Source organism: Belonocnema kinseyi, chromosome 9, assembly GCF_010883055.1.
Source record: "Belonocnema kinseyi isolate 2016_QV_RU_SX_M_011 chromosome 9, B_treatae_v1, whole genome shotgun sequence".
NCBI lineage: Eukaryota > Metazoa > Arthropoda > Insecta > Hymenoptera > Cynipidae > Belonocnema > Belonocnema kinseyi.
Window position 1 is genome coordinate 71,135,703 of NC_046665.1, and position 18,545 is coordinate 71,154,247.

Sequence of the window (18,545 nt, forward strand, 5' to 3'; positions counted from 1 at the left end):
AAATCCCTAAACACATTCTAGGCATCTAGAGCGGATAGAGTTGCCTGATTCAGCTGATTTAGGTACGACGATCGACGTTGGATTCAAATCTGGATTCTAGTCCTGAATATATGCATCTCGGTTGCATCCTGCAACGCACGATTATGGCGAGTCATTAACTGTCTCCGTAAATCATAGCGATCTGCCGTAGAAGCGAGAGCCTCCCGACTCGGGCCGAGTCCTCTCGACTCAATCCGAAGCTCGCCGAGCCGGCTCGTGCGACAGTCTCGTGGTTTTCAATGGCTCAGTACCGAGCCGCCACGGGTCAGGACTCGACGTGGTTCATTTGTATGGGGGAAGTTCGTTCGATCTTATATTATGCTCCTCTATCAGGACCCTACTTCCTATGAATGAAATCGTGTTCAGTGACACCCGTAAAATCATTCTCATATGCCATTTTCACCCGAAATGAATTTTTCAAATTTTTAAATTCAAATGATCATCTCTCTTTAAAAAAAATCAATGCGGAAAATCTATAAAATAGGTATTTAACAAATTTATTAAATATCTATTACATGTATATAAAAGAATGTATGTAAACGTGTGGCACTTAGTGTTGGTGTTTAAAATATTTGTAAATGTTTGCAATTATTTCAATTGATGTGGCTAAGACAAACGATGGTAAAAATTGAATTGACAAATGGTTTCATCCAAACGTGATAATTAAATGAAAGCGAGATTTGGCTGTGTACCCGGATAACGTATTTCAACACAAGCCACTGTTTTGTTCGTGATAACGTTAATGACAAGGTCTGACCATTAATTTCCATTTCTACTGGAATCCAGGTGCCTCCAATTGACTACCCAGATCATCTAATATGCAGAACATGTATGAATGAATTTACCATGGGTTACGGTTTATTTTGTCAATTTTCTATTTGTGACATTAGGGTAGTCAGTACACGTGGTGATGTGGAAGGATAATTCGCCAGGGAACAATAGACCAGAGCGGGTCGAACCATTCGAAGGGTTATGCAAAATTAGCTAACCAACATCCTCTAATCAGAAATTGTCAAACAAATTGTTAAACCAATGGTAAGGAAGACAGTACGAACTAAATTGACCCTATAATCACAATACCGCCATCGACTGCAAAACCCTAGTTCCACCCACTGATTGGATTTCCGGCTTCAGAAATGTGAATCAAAAAGACTGCACGGAGCAATCAGGAATTCGATTCGGAAAAAATCAACAATGATTTGTGAGGTTGAATTTGAGTCAGGCAGTGGTTTCTCGTTTAGCCGAAGGTCTTGAGGGTGGTTGTTTTGTGGATAACGAGATCACTTATTTCATTAGAAGGGAGAATTTAAAGCGAGGGAGAAAATATCAAGTCGGATAGTGAGCCGTCTGGAGTAGAATTTCCAGCTTTCATCCTCCCTTGGAGAGCGAGGAAAGTGCGATGGTGCAGTAATTAGTGCAGGATTACAACTACCCTGAGCGATCGAAGTTAAGGGTTGCTCGAGGGTGGTTTTGTGCCTTTGGCGAGCGCGTGTCGTCTCGTGGATACGTCGATGTGCGTGTGTTAAAAAAAAATGAAAATGTGGTGGTGCCGGTGGAGTGTCGCGGCAATGGTGTCGGTGCTGCTTGAGGTTGCTGCAGTGTACTCGCAGGTCGAGATATCAGATCTGGATAAGCCAAGTGAGTTATGTTCTAGTTTTCCCATACGTAGTTTTAAACTTTAGGACTTTTTAAGCCCTCAGAATTGTGTACTTATCTGATATCATGTATGACAGTTGACAGTCTTATGTCCTGGTACCATGTAAGGAAATCCCTACCTACTTATCGAGGAAGCATTGTCCGGTTGAACTGAAAGTTCCCTCTGGAGCCAAGATGCCACGAATTTAATTTGTGGCTAGCTTTTCCCCATAGAAATTCTTACTGAACCACAAAAGAGACTTGAGTTTGCGCCTCGGTTTGCACTGAGCTGGGAAGGGTTGTTCCGTAAAATGAGGTTTACTCAGAGAGAATTTACGATACTTTTTTTTTAAGCAGAGGTACACCACAGTTAAAAACTGTGAAACCACCTGTTTTTTTATGCTTCAAATTTTGGGAATCTAAGAGAGATAATTTTTTGCAATAGTGCGAAATATATTGAACTCCTCATTTTGAAACAATTTTAGTTGTTAGTCGAAATTATAAGTAAGGTTTCAAATAATCGATATTTTTAATGTTCTTCTTCTAATATTAAAGGGAAATTTCTATGGAATTTCTGTCACATACTACGATAATTTTGGAGTGTGTCCTTTATGATTAAATAAATTTATTTACCGACTCAGAAATTGTAGAGTGTCTGTAAACATTTCATGAAATAGGTAGTTTTTGAAGACTTTTTTAATACGATACCTAAATTTTAAAGAATACTTTAAACATTAGAAATGTATACTGTTTATTTAGCGGATTTCTAACTGAACTTTCTAGTATTTAAATGAAATTTGGAATTCAAATATTTTTTCGCTGAAACAATACAAAATACAATTTTTTGAAATTCAAAATATTTTAGATACTCAAAACCTTTTTTAAAGTGCCGGTTTAGGAGAATTGAAGAGCGCAGATTTAAACTTATTTTAAAGATATTTATTGTAGTAAGTTGGAAATAATAAGTCTGGGAATAAATATTTAAATATCACGATTGCATTATTATTCATGAAATTGTTTTGAATAAACATTTTCTTGAATTTGAGACCGATTTTAATCACGTAAAAACTGTTTATTTAACTAATTTTATTTTTTGCCAGATTTTTTTGTATTGCCGCAAATAGATTTTGAACGAACTACCGATATTCAACCTTAAAAAATAATCTTTTAAAAAGCAGACATCATAAAAAAATCATTTAATATTCTTAACAAAATAAAGTTTTTCTACATGATAAAACAGCTTTTAATCTTTTCCATGTTTTTTCCTCTTTTCGCGGAAAAGTTATCGAATTTTTCCTTTTTTGAGTTCCTTTTGCTATATATGTGATTCGAGATAATTTCAAAATCCAATATGGTTCTGAAGATGTATCCATTTTTCAATTTTGTTAACCAAAGCCTCATAATTTCTGGAGTTAAAATTAGGACCTTCGCGTTTTTAAGAAGGCCCTAAAGTAGTCAGAACAAAAGACTGCGGATGCATTGGTTTATTAAAAGACTAGTTTTTGTAAAATCTAAAGTTGAGTAAAAACTGTGAGGTATAAGCAAATTTTCGAACCATGCAGTATTTTTTTTCTTCGCATTTGAACAAGTTTATTTAGAGTATTGCATTTTCCAAAAAGGAAATAATCCAACAAAATTGTGCATTTCTATAACTGCTAATATAAAAAATCATGCTTTTTGCAAAAAATTTAATAAGAGGACTTCTTTTGAGAAATTTAGGTAAAATTATTTGGACTCAATTACTAGAACTCTTAAAATATTCATAAGGAAACCATGAATATTGGAACGAATCGTGAGTTTCGTGTCTGTATTTAGACATTTTCATTCAAGATTTAACATAAATCTATTTTACATTGAATAATTTTATGCAAATAAAGCATGCAAAATATTCACTGTTAAGGAACAGATTTCCAAACTACATAACTTTTCGGCTCATCAAAGATAAAAATAACCAATTGAAAAAAGGAAGAAAAAGGATTACTAATATAAAAGATGTTTCTAAAACCAAAAAAAAATTAAATATTTGAAAATTTAAAAAAAGAAGTGTTAGGTATTAAGCATACATTAATTGAAATGTTTGAAAATTATATTTACGCAAAAGTGCATATTTTTCTTCTAAATACAGTTGCTCCAGCAGCAGGAAATAAAGTTGAAAAAAAGTTGACTACATTTTATTAAGGTACATTGAATTTAAACTTAGTGCAGTGGTACAACTTTGTGTAATAACCTGGATATAAAGTTACGAACATTCTGCGCAAAATAATTTACAAGCTGCTTTTGCTATCATCCTTTAAATCCAGTAGGATCGTAAAACACCTAGCATTTACAAATAATATTATATAGCATCAGTAAAATATCGATCTTATTAATCACTATCTATTTCCCAGGTAGTACACTTTGAACCTCTTCCGCAAACAAGACTACTGGAGTCGAATTCTTGCCGTGAATCGATTGCCTGCATTCCTAAAGTTTCAGCTTTAGCCAATAAATCTTACTATCACCAGCAGGGATCCAAACGAAATTTGGGGACATTTTCTGATATTTTCCAATTATTTCCGTAAATTTGAGATAATTATCTTAAAAAAATATGTTGAGTCTGAGAAAGTACTAAAAAATAATGCGGCTACCGACGCACATGGCGAAATTTTTTTCCGGCAAAGTTTTATGTCAAAAGAAGCGAAAAGCCACAGAGTTATGATATAATGTATTCTTAGCTTCAATATATTTCGATATATTTTCACACTCACCTTATTTTTTAGTCAAATTATTTTTAATTCATAGAAAAAATCGACAAATATTCAAAAATTCCAGTTTATTTCGTTTGGATCTTTGATAATTATACCATGTCCTCGGAAGCTGCGGTTCAATCGGTTCTGGAGATCTTCTGTCAGATAGGAGAATGGTCTTGTTCTTTCTTAAGCAATCTTTTTCCACCTGGAACTGTTTCAAGTTTGAATATGCTTCTCATCGATTAATCGTTTCCTGATGAAAGTGAGATTCAATTCCCTTCTTGAATGAACTCAGGAAGCCAAGCCCCTACATAAACCTAATACCCATCTTTTTATAACTCAGCCCCTTCTTTGAGGCTCGGGCGAAGCTGAATTCTTACTGAAAGTGGCTTGCGAAATTTTTTTGCCGAGTATATTAAAAGAGAAAGCTCTTCCTTCCATTAGATAATCTTCACTCATAATCTGTGCCTTAGGTACAGGTAATTTAAAAATTAATTCTTTCAGGATAAGGGTTTTTATCCTGATCGTAATTACTTTTTGTTCAAACCATGTCTGGAACAATACTTCAATCAGTGATGGATATAAGTTACTATTTAAAAGGAACTAATTATCTTTATCGCTACCGTTTACTTTTTCCTTGTTGCCTTTGCAAAAAACTAACTGTCGTAAATTTTTCATTTACTTTTGTTTTCTAGAAATATAAATTAAGGGAAATAATTTGATCTTATTCATACCCGTATTCAGAGCTGCCACACCGTCACTTTTGGTCACTTTTCTTTCTTAAATTACTTTTTGGTAGTTTTTCAAAGACAAAGTCACTATAGTCACTTATATAAATAAAATATCACTTCAGTTACTTCTATCAATAAACTCAAACAGAGAACCCAAGATTTTCTGCATTTTAATGAATTAAAAAAGAACTTTTTAATTCTTTTGGATTCACGTTGAATTCTTTCAAATTCCACTAGAATTTACTGAATACGTTGGATCTTTTTTGTATTTTCAGTTTTCGGTAACCACCCTAAAGATTTTAAATGGTCCAAAAATTCTTATAAATTTTGCCCAATTCTATTTACTCCCATGCATCTTCTTTCAATCGAATATTTTTAGATTTAAACATTTTTTTATTTTTATTTTTCATTAAATTTGATCGAATTCTCTTGAATTCTTTTAAGTTTAATTCATTTTGAAAAAAAACCTTAATTCTTATTGATTTATCCTGAATTATTTGAAATTTTTGTGAATTCTTTGAAATTCCCTTGTATTTTTTTGATTAATATGGTATTTTGTTAAGTTTATTTTAATTCTTCTAAATTCGCTTAATTGTACTGAATTTATTTAAAAAAATTTAATATTTACCCTCAAGTCTTTTAATCTTGTCTTGAATTATTAGGCTTTTCATCAAATTTCGTTTAATTCCCTTGAATGTGCCTCAACTCTTTCCAAATTTATTGAACGTAATGTATTGTTTTTTATTTCAGCCTGAAGTCCTTTTACCTCACCTGGAATTCTTCGGCATTATATCCCATTCTTTTGAATTAATTTTAAATTCTTTTAAATTCACTCAAATTTAATTATTTAATTAATTAATATTTAATTAATTTCACACTGAATTCTTAATAACGCATGCCCCCATTATATTATTATTAGAGGAGTATTTGCGATTTTTTTACATTTTTCAGTTTACTTTAAAGTTTATAAATGTGATCGAATTCTTATTGTTTCCCCTAATATCCTTTGAATCCATTTGAATTTTATTTAATTCATTTATTTATTTTTTGAAATTATCCTGAATTTGTTCAAATTTAAACAGAATTCTTATAAATTTCATGGATGCAAAATCCTGTTAAACAAAACAAGAATCAAACGGCCAAATTTGGACCACAACGAATAAACGAAAACCAAAAAAACCCTGTTGTAATCTGAAAAAAAAAATAAAATGAAATTTTCGGAAAAAAATAAAAAAGACGAAATAAAGGAAAAAGAGAAGGAAGGGGATGTGGTTGGCTGCCTTCTCATTTTTCTTTCCTCTTTTTTATTTTTTTATGAAAATTTTTTTTTTCAGATTACAATAGGGTTTTTTGGTTTTCGTTTATTCGTTGTGGTCCAAATTTGTTCGTTGGATTCTTGTTTTGTTTAACAGGATTTTGCATCAATTTGATTATTGGACGTTAAATGGGATTTTTAATTTGGATTTTGGTCTAATTCAAATTTCGTTAATTTTAAATTTCATGGAATTATTTTGAATTCAAAGGAAATTTTTTTGATTTTAGTAATTTTTTCTTGTCAATAGGTCACTATTTACCTTTTTCGAAAGTAACTCGAAAGGCCATGATTTGTATGGTTACTGCAAATATGCAACTAGTTACCAATTAGTTATTTCTTCAGAAAAGTAACTTGATTACATTATTGTTACTAAAAAAAGTAATTGTTTAAAATACAATATGTTAATTAACTTTAAAGAAAGATTACTCTTGCAGCTCGGCAAGTTACATCTCAAAAGAAATTCCTGTGATTCTTCATTATTTTTTCAAAAATAATTCGTCTTACCGTCACGTAAAGAATTTTTAAAATATACTTTTGAAAAATATTGATTTGTCAAGAAATATTCATAACTTGACAATTGCAAGAAAAAATGAAACAGATATTTTCTGCTTCTTATTCGTTTATTATAATACTCATGTATATTTTCACCATACATTGAGTCTTTTACTGCGTCTTTTACTCCACCTTTCCCCGGACGAGTTAATAAATTCTCTTCCACTTATTTTCCATGTCTGAAGTCAGGGACATATATCTAAATCTTATTACAGGTAAAACTACGAGTGGAATTTGTAGCATTCGCGTAACACGTCTGTTAACATCACGCGTGAGGTGTTACTGAACATCAGAACACGTGTTTAATAGGTTTCGCCTCCGGTGCGTGTGTAATTCTCTTTTTTTCATAGTCTGCCCATAAATTTTCACAAGAGGATTAGCAGGGTGGTTTAATTAAACGGGCTTAGTAAAGTCGTCACTGGATACCTTCGAGAGAGAGGCTTCTCTGTACTCGAGACCAAATCAATAGAGGCTTCAGGCTAGTTTTTTATTTGACGCACGCAGCCCTTTATCTAGATCTCGAATGATTTTGTCAGTTTAATGAAATACTCGGTCTACTCCAATAGCCAAGGTCTGATCCGGTATCTGTATTCGGGGGTCGGAAAAATAAAATATTCGTTCGAAATCGATGGCAAGAGTTATTTAAATAAGAACCTAATAAATCAGACCCTTGTTTCCAAATGGATATGGGGCTCCACTTACCGACATAGCTACTTTTTAAGTGGGATGATGATAATCTTTATTAAGGTGTGGGGCTTATGAGTCTATTGATCATATTTCCGTTTATCATTCTTTCAGAACCGTGAAGGATTAAATGTCGGTCGCATTTTACTGTTATGTGATCAATTAAGATTATCATTCAGTTTAATTCGAGCGCGTACTCTAGTTGAATTACTGTTTAGCCATTTCTACGAATAATTTATTTTTTCCTAATAATTTAACTTTCTTATTAATACCAGGCCTCGGACTGCCGCTCTTGAGACTTTTGGACACTTTTTTAAGGATGCAACTATTTCTTCAAATTTCTTGTTCCTTAAGTTTTTCGCTAATGCTAATACTTTTTCACTTTGCCCTTAAAACATGTTTTTAAATTTCTTTGCTAGGCTGACTAAAATGGAATGTCCGCCATCTTGAAATTCGAAATGTCAAAAGATTTCAAGAGATTTAAAAGATTTTCAAACCGCTAAAAGCAATTTCATTTTAACTGACATCAGTGAATTAAAAAAATGTTGAAACAGTTCAAAGCTTTTAGAGTATTTTAAAAAATTTCAAGAGATTTTAGGGATTTTCAAGGATTTCATGGGATTTGGGGAGATTTCAAGATGTTTTATCTGATTTCAGATTATTTTTTATTTAAAAATTTTTTTGAAGACATTATCAGAGATATTGTTTCAAGATGATACGTGCGATTGCAAATTATTTCGAAGGTTTCAAGGAATTTGTACAGTATTTACAAAATTTCCATGGATTTTAAGGAGTTTTACATTATTCGAGGGACTCATAGTATTTCATATAAAATGAAAAAATTTCATAAGAGAATAAAGCATTTCTACAGATTTCTAGTGATTAGCAAATATTGGAGAGTTTTCCAGGTATTTCTGAGGACTTCATCGGCATTTAAGGGTTTTTAATATTCTTCTAGTGGATTTTAACGAATTTTAAAGTTTTTAGTGTATTAATAAAGATTACAAGAGATTTCAGAGACTTTCAAATATTAAAAGAATTTTGAAGATATTCTTAGAGATGTTACTAATTTAAAGATAATGCACGGAATTTCAAATTATATCTAGCATCTTCTAGAAATTATACCAGACCTGCGCGATTTCATAGCATTACTAAGGTCTTTTTGGGTTTAAAAATCGTTAATGGATTTCAGGGGATTGAACAAATTTCAGAGTGTTTTACACGATTCCAAAAGTTTCAAGAGATATCAGAAATTTCTAGGTGTTTTAAAATTTTATCAATGATCTCAAAGGATTTCAAAGATTACAAGGCATGTTTTAGGGAAATTTAAAGAATTTCTAGGTAACTTTAGGGAGTAAATAAAATGTCTCAGAATGTCTATGAATTTAATGGAATTGTATTGGGTCTAAGGGGATTTAAACATCATTAAGGAATTAAAAATTAATATTTCGAGATGTACGGAATTCCAAAAGATTTTCATGGAATTCAAGAGATTTCAAACTATTTGCAAAAAAACTGTTTTACAGCGATTACAAAAGACTTCAGTACAATGCAAGGACTCTAAATATATTTCAGTGGATTAAAAAAGGTTTGCAGAGGTTTTGAAGCGTTTAGGGTATCTGAAAAGATTTTTAAAATTTTCAAGGGTTTTCATTTTAAGATTTTGTTGCTTTATTTTACGTTATTCTTTTATGTTTTACAAACCTTGCTTTTTTAAAATTAATATTCCACAATTTTTGGGGCATTTTAAGTTATTACACAATAATATTCCACCTTAGGAAAAAGTCCGTACATTTTTAATCAAATTTCACAAAATATAGTGCATTTTTCCTGCTACGTTTTAGGCAAAATCCCTATATTTTCAGGATTCCAAAAAAATATAGTGTATTTTCTGAATTTTTTTTGTTGAAAATTCTACAACTTCTTCTATAATATTTTACAAAATACGTTAGCGAATATTCTCCGAGGTGGAGAAAGGAAAATTTCCAGGCGAATTTTTTACAGCCTATTTACTTGAATGGATGAAATATTTATTTAGATTAGTCTACTTCGTATTCTACATTGAAGGAAACATTTTTTCTAACACATAGTGAATAAATATTTTATTTTACCAAATCATAATTTTGTTAAAACAGATGTTTATTTATTATGCATAGTTCCATTTTACTAATCGAAAGACATATTTTCTAAACATATTTAACTAAAGAAATAAATATTTATATAAACACAATATTTTATTGATCTAAAGTCTGAAGAAATGCTTCGTTGTTATAAATGCAGGAAATACATCAATTCTTGTATCTAATAAATATTTTTTTTGCTTAATTAATATTATTTTTAATGAAATTATTATCTCCTTGATTTAAATAAAGGTAAATTCTTAATTCAAGTATGGTAAAATAAATGTATTTAAATGAGTCCAGATCATTTCAAAGAATCAACGAATCTGAATCTTTTTAGTCGATGAAATCATTTTCTTGAATGTACGGAATATTGGTTTGACTCAAGAAAATACACTCAAATAATTAATTTCTTCAGGCCTACAAAAATATGTATGTCTAGTTCAAATAAAAATTATTCATGTAAAATAATATTTTGTTGGTCCTATGAAATAGGATTGAAATAAATTAATTCACTAGGACCCCAAAAAAAAAAATTTTCAGTGTAGGGATTTCGATAGATTTCAGGGTTTCAAAAAATTTCAAGAGGGATTTTAATGATATCAAGGTATTTGAAAATAGTTATGAGTTTTCAAGATATTTTCAGATTTTCTCAGCGGATTTCAGGGAATACTGAAAAGTTTGAACGGATTCTAAAGCTTTTGAGGTGTATTAAAAGATTCGAAAGGATTTCAAATGGTATTGTGGTAGATTTATTTTATATATGTACCAGATGTAAAAAGTAGTTAAATCCACGATTTATATTAAAAAATTGCATAACACTATTTTGAATTTTATACATGAGCCCGAGATAGTGACCATTAATTACTAAAACACAAAAGTTCAATTTATGGAAATCAGGGCTTCTAAGAATTAATAATTGGTATTCATTCTGCAACGATTTTAAACCCTGTATATGTAACTCTCGATTAAATGCATGGTTTGCGAATTATAATTGAAATTAAGAGATTGTGCGAAAAATGAGCAGGAATGATATGTTATAGTAGGAGATGATGAGGAGAAGGCGTCTCAATTATAAATTAAATTCTTCATTAGTGGTTCATGATTGTCGCCATAAATATTAATTTGCTGAATGGCTCGAAATACGGCATTGATGTTTCTTGATAGGATTTGTTCGTTTTTTCTTGGAAAGAAATACGAACCTGTCGACGATTTACACGCGATGTATGTACTACGTACCTGCCGACGCGAGCAAACAGGGTTTGAATGCCGAATGCGGCAGAGGTAACTTCTCTCTGAGTTAACCTGTTTTATCCAACCTTTTGTCGCGATGACATGGCACTGGGGCGAGTCTCACCCTAACTTCGACAATTTCACATTCGCCACAAGAGCCAAGGGGTAATTAACTTTTTGCGTGTGATTCAAGAGGAGTCACGGAATAACCACCAACTCGACCTATAATGGCCATCTCGTTTGTCATTCTTGGAAAGTAAGAGGTAATCGCGTCTCTTTTAAAGAAGAACTTATAAAACACACGAAATTGCCCTCTTTCTATTTCCCTTTATCTCTCTATTTTACTTCGTCACTTCTTTATAAGTCAAATTAAAAAAAAAATTGAAGTTTATGTGGCAGGCGAGCTGTAGACTGAGCTAAAGGCGAGCCGACTACTCCTTCTGCAAACATCACTCAAGGCAAAAAGTTTACGCGTGGGAACCATACATAATTTTTTCTAAAGTTGATATAAAGAAACACTTGAAAAATGATACTTTTTGGATGCCATAAATTTCAGAATATTTTTGTAAATTTGAACATTTTTATTTTGCGACTTTTTGATAATTTTATAAGTTACCGAACATTTTCAGAAATTTAAGATAGCCTGAAATTCCTGGAAAATCAAAGTATCCTAAAATAGCCTGAAAGTTAAAATCTAAAAATGTTCGTTTATGATATATTATCACTTTGTCTTGGTCCAATCACTACACGGAATCGCTCATTTCAAATAAACGCCAACGCGACAGTGAGGCTACCACTCCCGAAAACTGCCTTAAAAAGACTATACGGCAGTTTTGCTTTGCATTTCGACATGTGCTTCGAGACTGCGGTTAAAAGTCTTTTTTAGGCATTGTAAAGATTACCAATATACATTGCCACTTTCTTGAGCAAATAAAGGTTTTAAAAAGCGACTTTTTCATACTCATGCCGGAGAAAATATTTTCTATTTGGTGAACAATTATTTTATCGAATTTTTCTAGCTTCAAGTCAAAATAGTAAAAAATTTTATCGCAGGGTGGCCGCATGTCATGGAAAAACTGTTAATGAGACAAAAGTCGGAGATTTCATTGATCAGGGAAAGTAAAGAAAAAGTAGGGGATTTAAAAAAAAGTGTGAAAAGTCAGGCAATTTGTATTGGCCTTGTATTTCTATTTCTACTTTTTTTGTAGTTGCTTCCTCCTGACGATTATATTTCTAAATACAAAGGTTATTATTTGGTTGAAAATGCAACCATTTTCTTAAAAATACATATTTTCTGGTTAAAAATTAAACATTAGCTTATTTGAAAATTCGTATTTTCTTAGAAGATTAATCTTCTTGTTTTGAAATTTCTTCTTTTTTATTAAACATTAAACTGATAAGTTGGAATTGACTTTTGTCTTGATAGTTTGACCATTTGGATGAACTTCTCTTATCTTAAAAATTTGTATTTGTTGAAAATTCGTCTTTTTATTGGGAAAATTAATCAGTTTTGTTGAAAATTCATTCCTTTGTATAAAAAATTGAGTATGTTGTTAAAGAGTTGATATTCTTTGTTGAACATTAATTTTTTTCACCCATAATTTAGATTTTCTATATTTTTTTCTGAAATTTATTATTTTTTTTAGTTGATAAATTAACTATTTGTTCGACAATTTATTTTTCTTGATTAAAAACTCATTTTTTTAGGTTTAAAAGTAAACTATTTTTTAAAACATTCGACTTTTTAGTTTGAAACTTCAACTGTTTGGTTGAAAATGTACATGATCTTGGTTAAAGTTTAATCTTATTTGTTTAAAAATTCGACTGTTAGATTAAAAATTTAGTTTTGTAGCTTGAAAATTAAAATATTTGGTTAACAATCCACCTATTTTTTAGTCATATTTTTTGGTGAAAAATTCAACTGGGGTTGAAGTTCATTATTTCGCGAGCATTTATTCACAAAACATTTTATCACTTTTCGAACGATGATGGTATAATAATAACATAGATATTATCAGAGTACCGTTAATGTCAGTAATTACGGGAGACAGTCATATGGAAACAATTTATTTCAAATTATGACATACTTTTGGCCACAATAAAGCTGTCGCTAACGTGAGAATTTAATATATTTAATTACTATATTTACATCATCGTAGTATTCGCAATCCGATTATCATATACAGGTTATGATATCAATTTAAAGTTCCTGTTCATAAGAAAACATACTACATTATGCTTCAATAGCGCTTCAGATTTGCCTCAGAGATTACTTAGAATAAAATCTTTCTAAGTATCACTGAGTCAGTGCACAATTTCTATCTGTCATCAGTAAATTATCAGGTTGGACACGGTAAAAGTGAACACACATACTACCTATTTTGAACTAATGGCTAAGGGACGGTTCAAAAACTAAACCACAGTGTCAGGAACGGTGGAGGGGAGGGGGGTAACAAGGTTTGTGACGATTTCTAACTATTTTTTGAGTAAGTAAAGACTTCACACTGTACCCCTATTCCCAACTTTATCCCTTATTTTAAAGAGTTCTTCCTTTTTCTCCTGTTTTCAGGAACTTTTTCTCTTTCTTTTGGTCACAAATTCTAGTTTTGGTTCAAATTTGAACTATTTGTTTTAAATTAATTTTTATCTGGTTGAACATTGATATTTTTAATTGCGAATTTATTTTTTTAATTTTCAGTGGAGAAGTCATGTTTTTTGGTTGAAAATTCAACAACTTGTTTGAACTTCTTTGTTAAAAATTCATTTCAAAGGTTGAATATTGAACAATTTTATTCAAAAAATCGTTCTTTTTTATCACAAATGATTTTTTTTTCTTTGAAGAAGCAACTATCACATTATTGGTAGTAAATTCGGCTTTTTTGGAGAAGATTAATCTTCTTGATGCAAAAGCCCAATTCTTCGCTGAATGTAAAACCACATTGTTGAAAATTTATTCATTGGGTTCAAGAATCATCTTTTTGGTTGAAAATGTAATTATTTTATTAAAAATTCGTTGTTTTAGAGTGGAAAGCCAATTTATTCAGCTAACAATGTAACTATTTCATTTTAGATTGAAAATTGATAGTTTTTAGTTAGAAATAAATTATTTTGTTTAAAATCAACTTTTTTGTAAAAAATCTATTTTCGAGTTGAAAATTGACCTGTTTTGTAGAAAATTAATCTTCTTGGCTTAAGAATTAAACTATCTTGTTAAAAATTAGTTTTTTTTTTTAGTTGCAAATTCAACTATTTTCATATTAAATTCATTTATAACCTTTCTTGTTGAAACTTCAACTTTTTGTTAAAAAATTTAGTTTTTCTGTCTTAAAAGTGCAACTATTTAGTTAATAACTCTACTTTTTGGGTTAAAAATTAGATTATTTTAATAGAAAATTCAACTGTTTACTAAACAATTCAACTATCAGGTTGATAATTAACTTCTTGCTGAAAATTCAACAGTTTTGTTTAAAATTTAACAATTTGGGTTCACAATTCGTCTTTTTGCTTTTAAAATTAATCTCTTTGAGTAGAATTTTAATTTTTTGGTTTAAAATGGAACTCTTTAATTCAGGATTCTGTTTTGGTTAAGGATTAAACTGTTTTGTTAAAAAGTCTTCTTTCTTCATTCAAAATTAAAATATTTTCTGGGTTCGAATATTTACACATTCCTCGTTGAGAGTTTTCTTGTTTAGTTAAAAATTTAAATCTTTGTTGAAATTTGAACTTCATTGTTTAAAAATTTTGTTTTGTTAATTGTTCATCATTTTAGTTGAGGATTCAACCGTTATGCTAAAAATATAATATATTTTAATTTCAAATCTTGAGCATCTCATATTAAATTCTATATGACATCCATACATCAATTTAAGTGAAATCATTTATTTTTTTATTTCAGTATAAAATCATCCCATTTACTCTGTTTTGAGAGCATCAAACTGTGAAGTCTCTTAAAATATTGTATTTGTATGTTTTGTGTTTTATTTTAGGCGCTTAACAAATGATATCGAAGAAAAGATATTCACTTTGAAGGGTGGGGTGTTTGCATTTGTGATTTCACCCTCGGGGATTCAAGCTTTGTACTCGAGACGATGATGATGATCTGGGACGAAGAAGGGGAGGTGTGGAAGGGAAGGAAGGGGAAGGGGTTGATCCTAATCACGTTCTTCTAAAAAGAAAGAAGAAGGAGAACAAAAATAAAGAGTGCTTTATAAAATACGAGTATCTTTTACTAATTGCAATCAGTACTGGAATTTCTGAATTGCCAGACTATTTCCTTTCTCGTATTGGTACTGAATCTGATATAGTGTTTCCGCTTCTGAAACTCTCCCTTAATTCCTGTCATCCTTCTCATTTGTGCGACTAACGACTGGTCCAGTACGGATGCAGTCGAGTTTAGACGAGTCGACCGAAAGCGCAATTCGCATGCGAGTATATGTACATAGCTATAGACTCGAAACAATATCCGAAACAGGTTGTACGGTACCTACGTGCCTTAGCTTACCGCAGATTACCCGTAATCCCTCTTCGGGATCGGGTAGCAGTTACATGCTTTCAGCGAGATACGAAACTTCCAATGCCTGAAGCTGGACTTCTCGTTCTCACTTCCTCCCACCCCCAAATTCTCCAACTCCACATTTTATGTCACCCCAATTCCCCTGTATTTCTTCCCTCATCGTAGCTTTGAACGAACGGATTAAACGTCTGTTTGGAAGCTGTACGCGATTCGCGGGATAAAGACAGCTGGAGAAGATACATCCCTGAAAAGCTTGGGAAACGAGAAAAAAGAGAGAAAAGGCTTGGAAAGAAAAGGTTAGCGAGAAAAATTGAGATTAACAGAACTAAGACTCGCAGGGTGGTTCCTCGAGAGTATAACTGCAAACGATACCATTTTAGAAACTGTATTATTCTATTTTTTTTCCCCCTGATGGCTCTACTGCAGTATTTTTGGTTCGACCTGTTCTCGGGGTTTCCAACTTTATTGCTCCTTTTCTCTTATTACACCTTTGTAGCTTGTGCCCTTTACTCCTGAAGAGATCATAATTCCGCCTCAGATACCTGTGTGGTTCCCCCATTACGCGGCTTCTCCTCATTCGGTCGAGTTGCTGCCGGTAAGCCTGGTCAGCTGAAGTCCTTTGTACCTGATATGGACTCAAATGCGGAATATAACATTTCATTAATGCAGCCCTAAATAATTTACAAATATAATATTCGAAATCTGCGAATTAGTGTATTTTATTTTTAATTTGTATATTTTACTCAAGTATATTTAAATCAAATCAACCGAAGTCGCTTTACCTCATTCTTGTAATATTTTATTTAACTTAAGGAAATTACGAAAGCTAAAAGTGTATTAGATTTGAAAACTTATCAACGAACATCATACATTTTTTGCACTGCTTAAGCAATCGCATTGCTCCAAATTATCCTTTACAAAGTGAATTTCACGTTCCACAGGTTTTTTTTATTCACACCTGTAGTTTAGAAAACTAATTTTGATTTGTTAATTTTTTTCATCCTTTGTTTGGATTCCTTGAACTTTCAATACTGAAGCGCATTTAAATTACAAATTTAACTTAAATTTCAGTTATTTGTAACTGCGAGTGATATTATTCCTGGAATTGTAAGTGAAAATATATTTGTGACAACCCTTTTTATATTTATATTTATATTTTTTAAGGCAAAATATTACAAGGCTAACTTTGAGCAATATGGTAGCTTAAATGGTTCAATAATAAACAGAGTGTATGCGGTTTGTTAATGAGATTCCAAATTAAGCTAAGAATGAAACTGTTCATATTGTGCACTAAGAGTGTAAAATTATTTAAGTAAAATTTTGAGAAATGCAATGGTTTAAGAAATAAACTAGATTTATTCTGTTGGTTAATAAGTTTTCAAATGGGGCGATGGTCTTGGGAGCTAAAGCGTAGGCTTTGGACCCACTCCGCCGACTTACGCCTTCGATTTTCGCCTCGCATTCTGGAAGAACCTCGGCGGCATATGCAGTGATCACTAGCCTAGCAAGGCTTCCATTCTAATAATAAGTTTTTTAAATCCAGACAAATTTAATCTTCCGGAATTTTCCCAACTTAATTAAAATATTGCACTAATAAATTAAAGCTACTGCAATTTTTTTGAATAAAGTATACTGATAATTTTTCCTTAAGATTTCGCATAGACTTGAACGTTTATTTTATAATTTTCAACTTTATAAGTTTAATAACTTATCATTGGAATCGTTATAATTCGCAGTTTTCGAATATTATAATTATAAATCATCAATTTTTAAATTTAGCAAATGTTATATTTCGCATTTGAGTCTTCATCAGGTACAAAGGACTCCCGCTGACTAGGATCGAGGGCAGCAGTTTAGCTGACTGAGGGGAAGCCGCGTTGTCGGGGGACCATACGCAGGTAGCTGAGGCAGAATGGACAATTGTCTATTTTTCTTGGAAAATACAAAAAAAAATTAATTTGAGGAATGTTGGGAAATCAACAAAAACTACTTATAAAATTAGAAAAGTGCGCTAGTGACGTGAAAAATGTAAATAGGTCGAAATACTACCAAGAATATAATTTAGAAGATGTGTATTCTACTTCATTCTCCCTTTTCTCTTATTACACTCATGTAGCTTGCGCCCCTTTTTTATATACAACTGATTGGCATCCTTGAACATAAAGGCTGAACTCAATCCGGGAGCGAGAGGAGAGCAGAAACAAATATCAGAACTATATTGGAGGGTGCATGTGTGTAATTTTGAAATTAGGGTCTAGGGCTGAGGATCTAATATAACAAGGAGGGCTGCACTTTCCCATTTTTTCTGCTTTTTCACATTTTTGTTATAGAGATTGCTGATATTTACCAGAATTACGTCAAATGTCAAAGCTGTGGAAAATATCAATCCCCGAAAATTTCGGAAAAATAGAAAAGGTGTTGAATACTAGAATATTTTTCTTGTCAAATGCCAGAATGAATTTAAAATTGATTAATAAGGTATTTTTAGGAATAGGATGTATTATTTTTTCAAAATATGATATTATTCAAGAAAATATTGATTTACGCATGAGAAGGCATTCCTCTAGAAATACATTTCTGCCTCTCAACTCTAACTACCACTAGTTTGAATATTTCCTATGTAAGCATCCAAACCTCAATCCCTTCAACCATAAAATAATCCAAACTTGGATGTTCGAACTGTTCCAGATTGGGTTCATTATAAGTTAAACGCATTCGAAGGAAACTCGGGAGTTTAAATGCTTGAAAGTTCAATTAAATGATAAGTGGATAATAATGTGCATCTCACACGCCAATGAACACAATTTAAATATGCATTTTGGTAAAAATTATTTATTTTAATTAAGAGAGTATGCGTAAATTACGTAGTGTTTTTCTGAAATTCTTAAACGCGTAGCGAGACATGGACTTATCAAGAAAAATATAAGAGTAAAATTAACGCAATTGACATGAGATTCATGCGCATAATAAGCGGGAAATCCCTAATGGACAAAG

General features: G+C 31.5%; 1 protein-coding gene across 1 annotated transcript in view; it reads left to right on the forward strand.

Annotated features, from left to right (window-relative positions):
- Window positions 1-318: 318 nt before the first annotated feature.
- The window catches only part of LOC117180200 (neural cell adhesion molecule 2-like), a 302,748-nt gene continuing 284,521 nt past the window's right edge, over window positions 319-18,545 (forward strand). Inside the window, exon 1 of the mRNA XM_033372581.1 lies at window positions 319-1,677. Within this exon, the coding sequence (XP_033228472.1) occupies window positions 1,572-1,677 (106 nt within the window). The 5' untranslated portion in view covers window positions 319-1,571. The remainder of the gene's footprint in view (window positions 1,678-18,545) is intronic.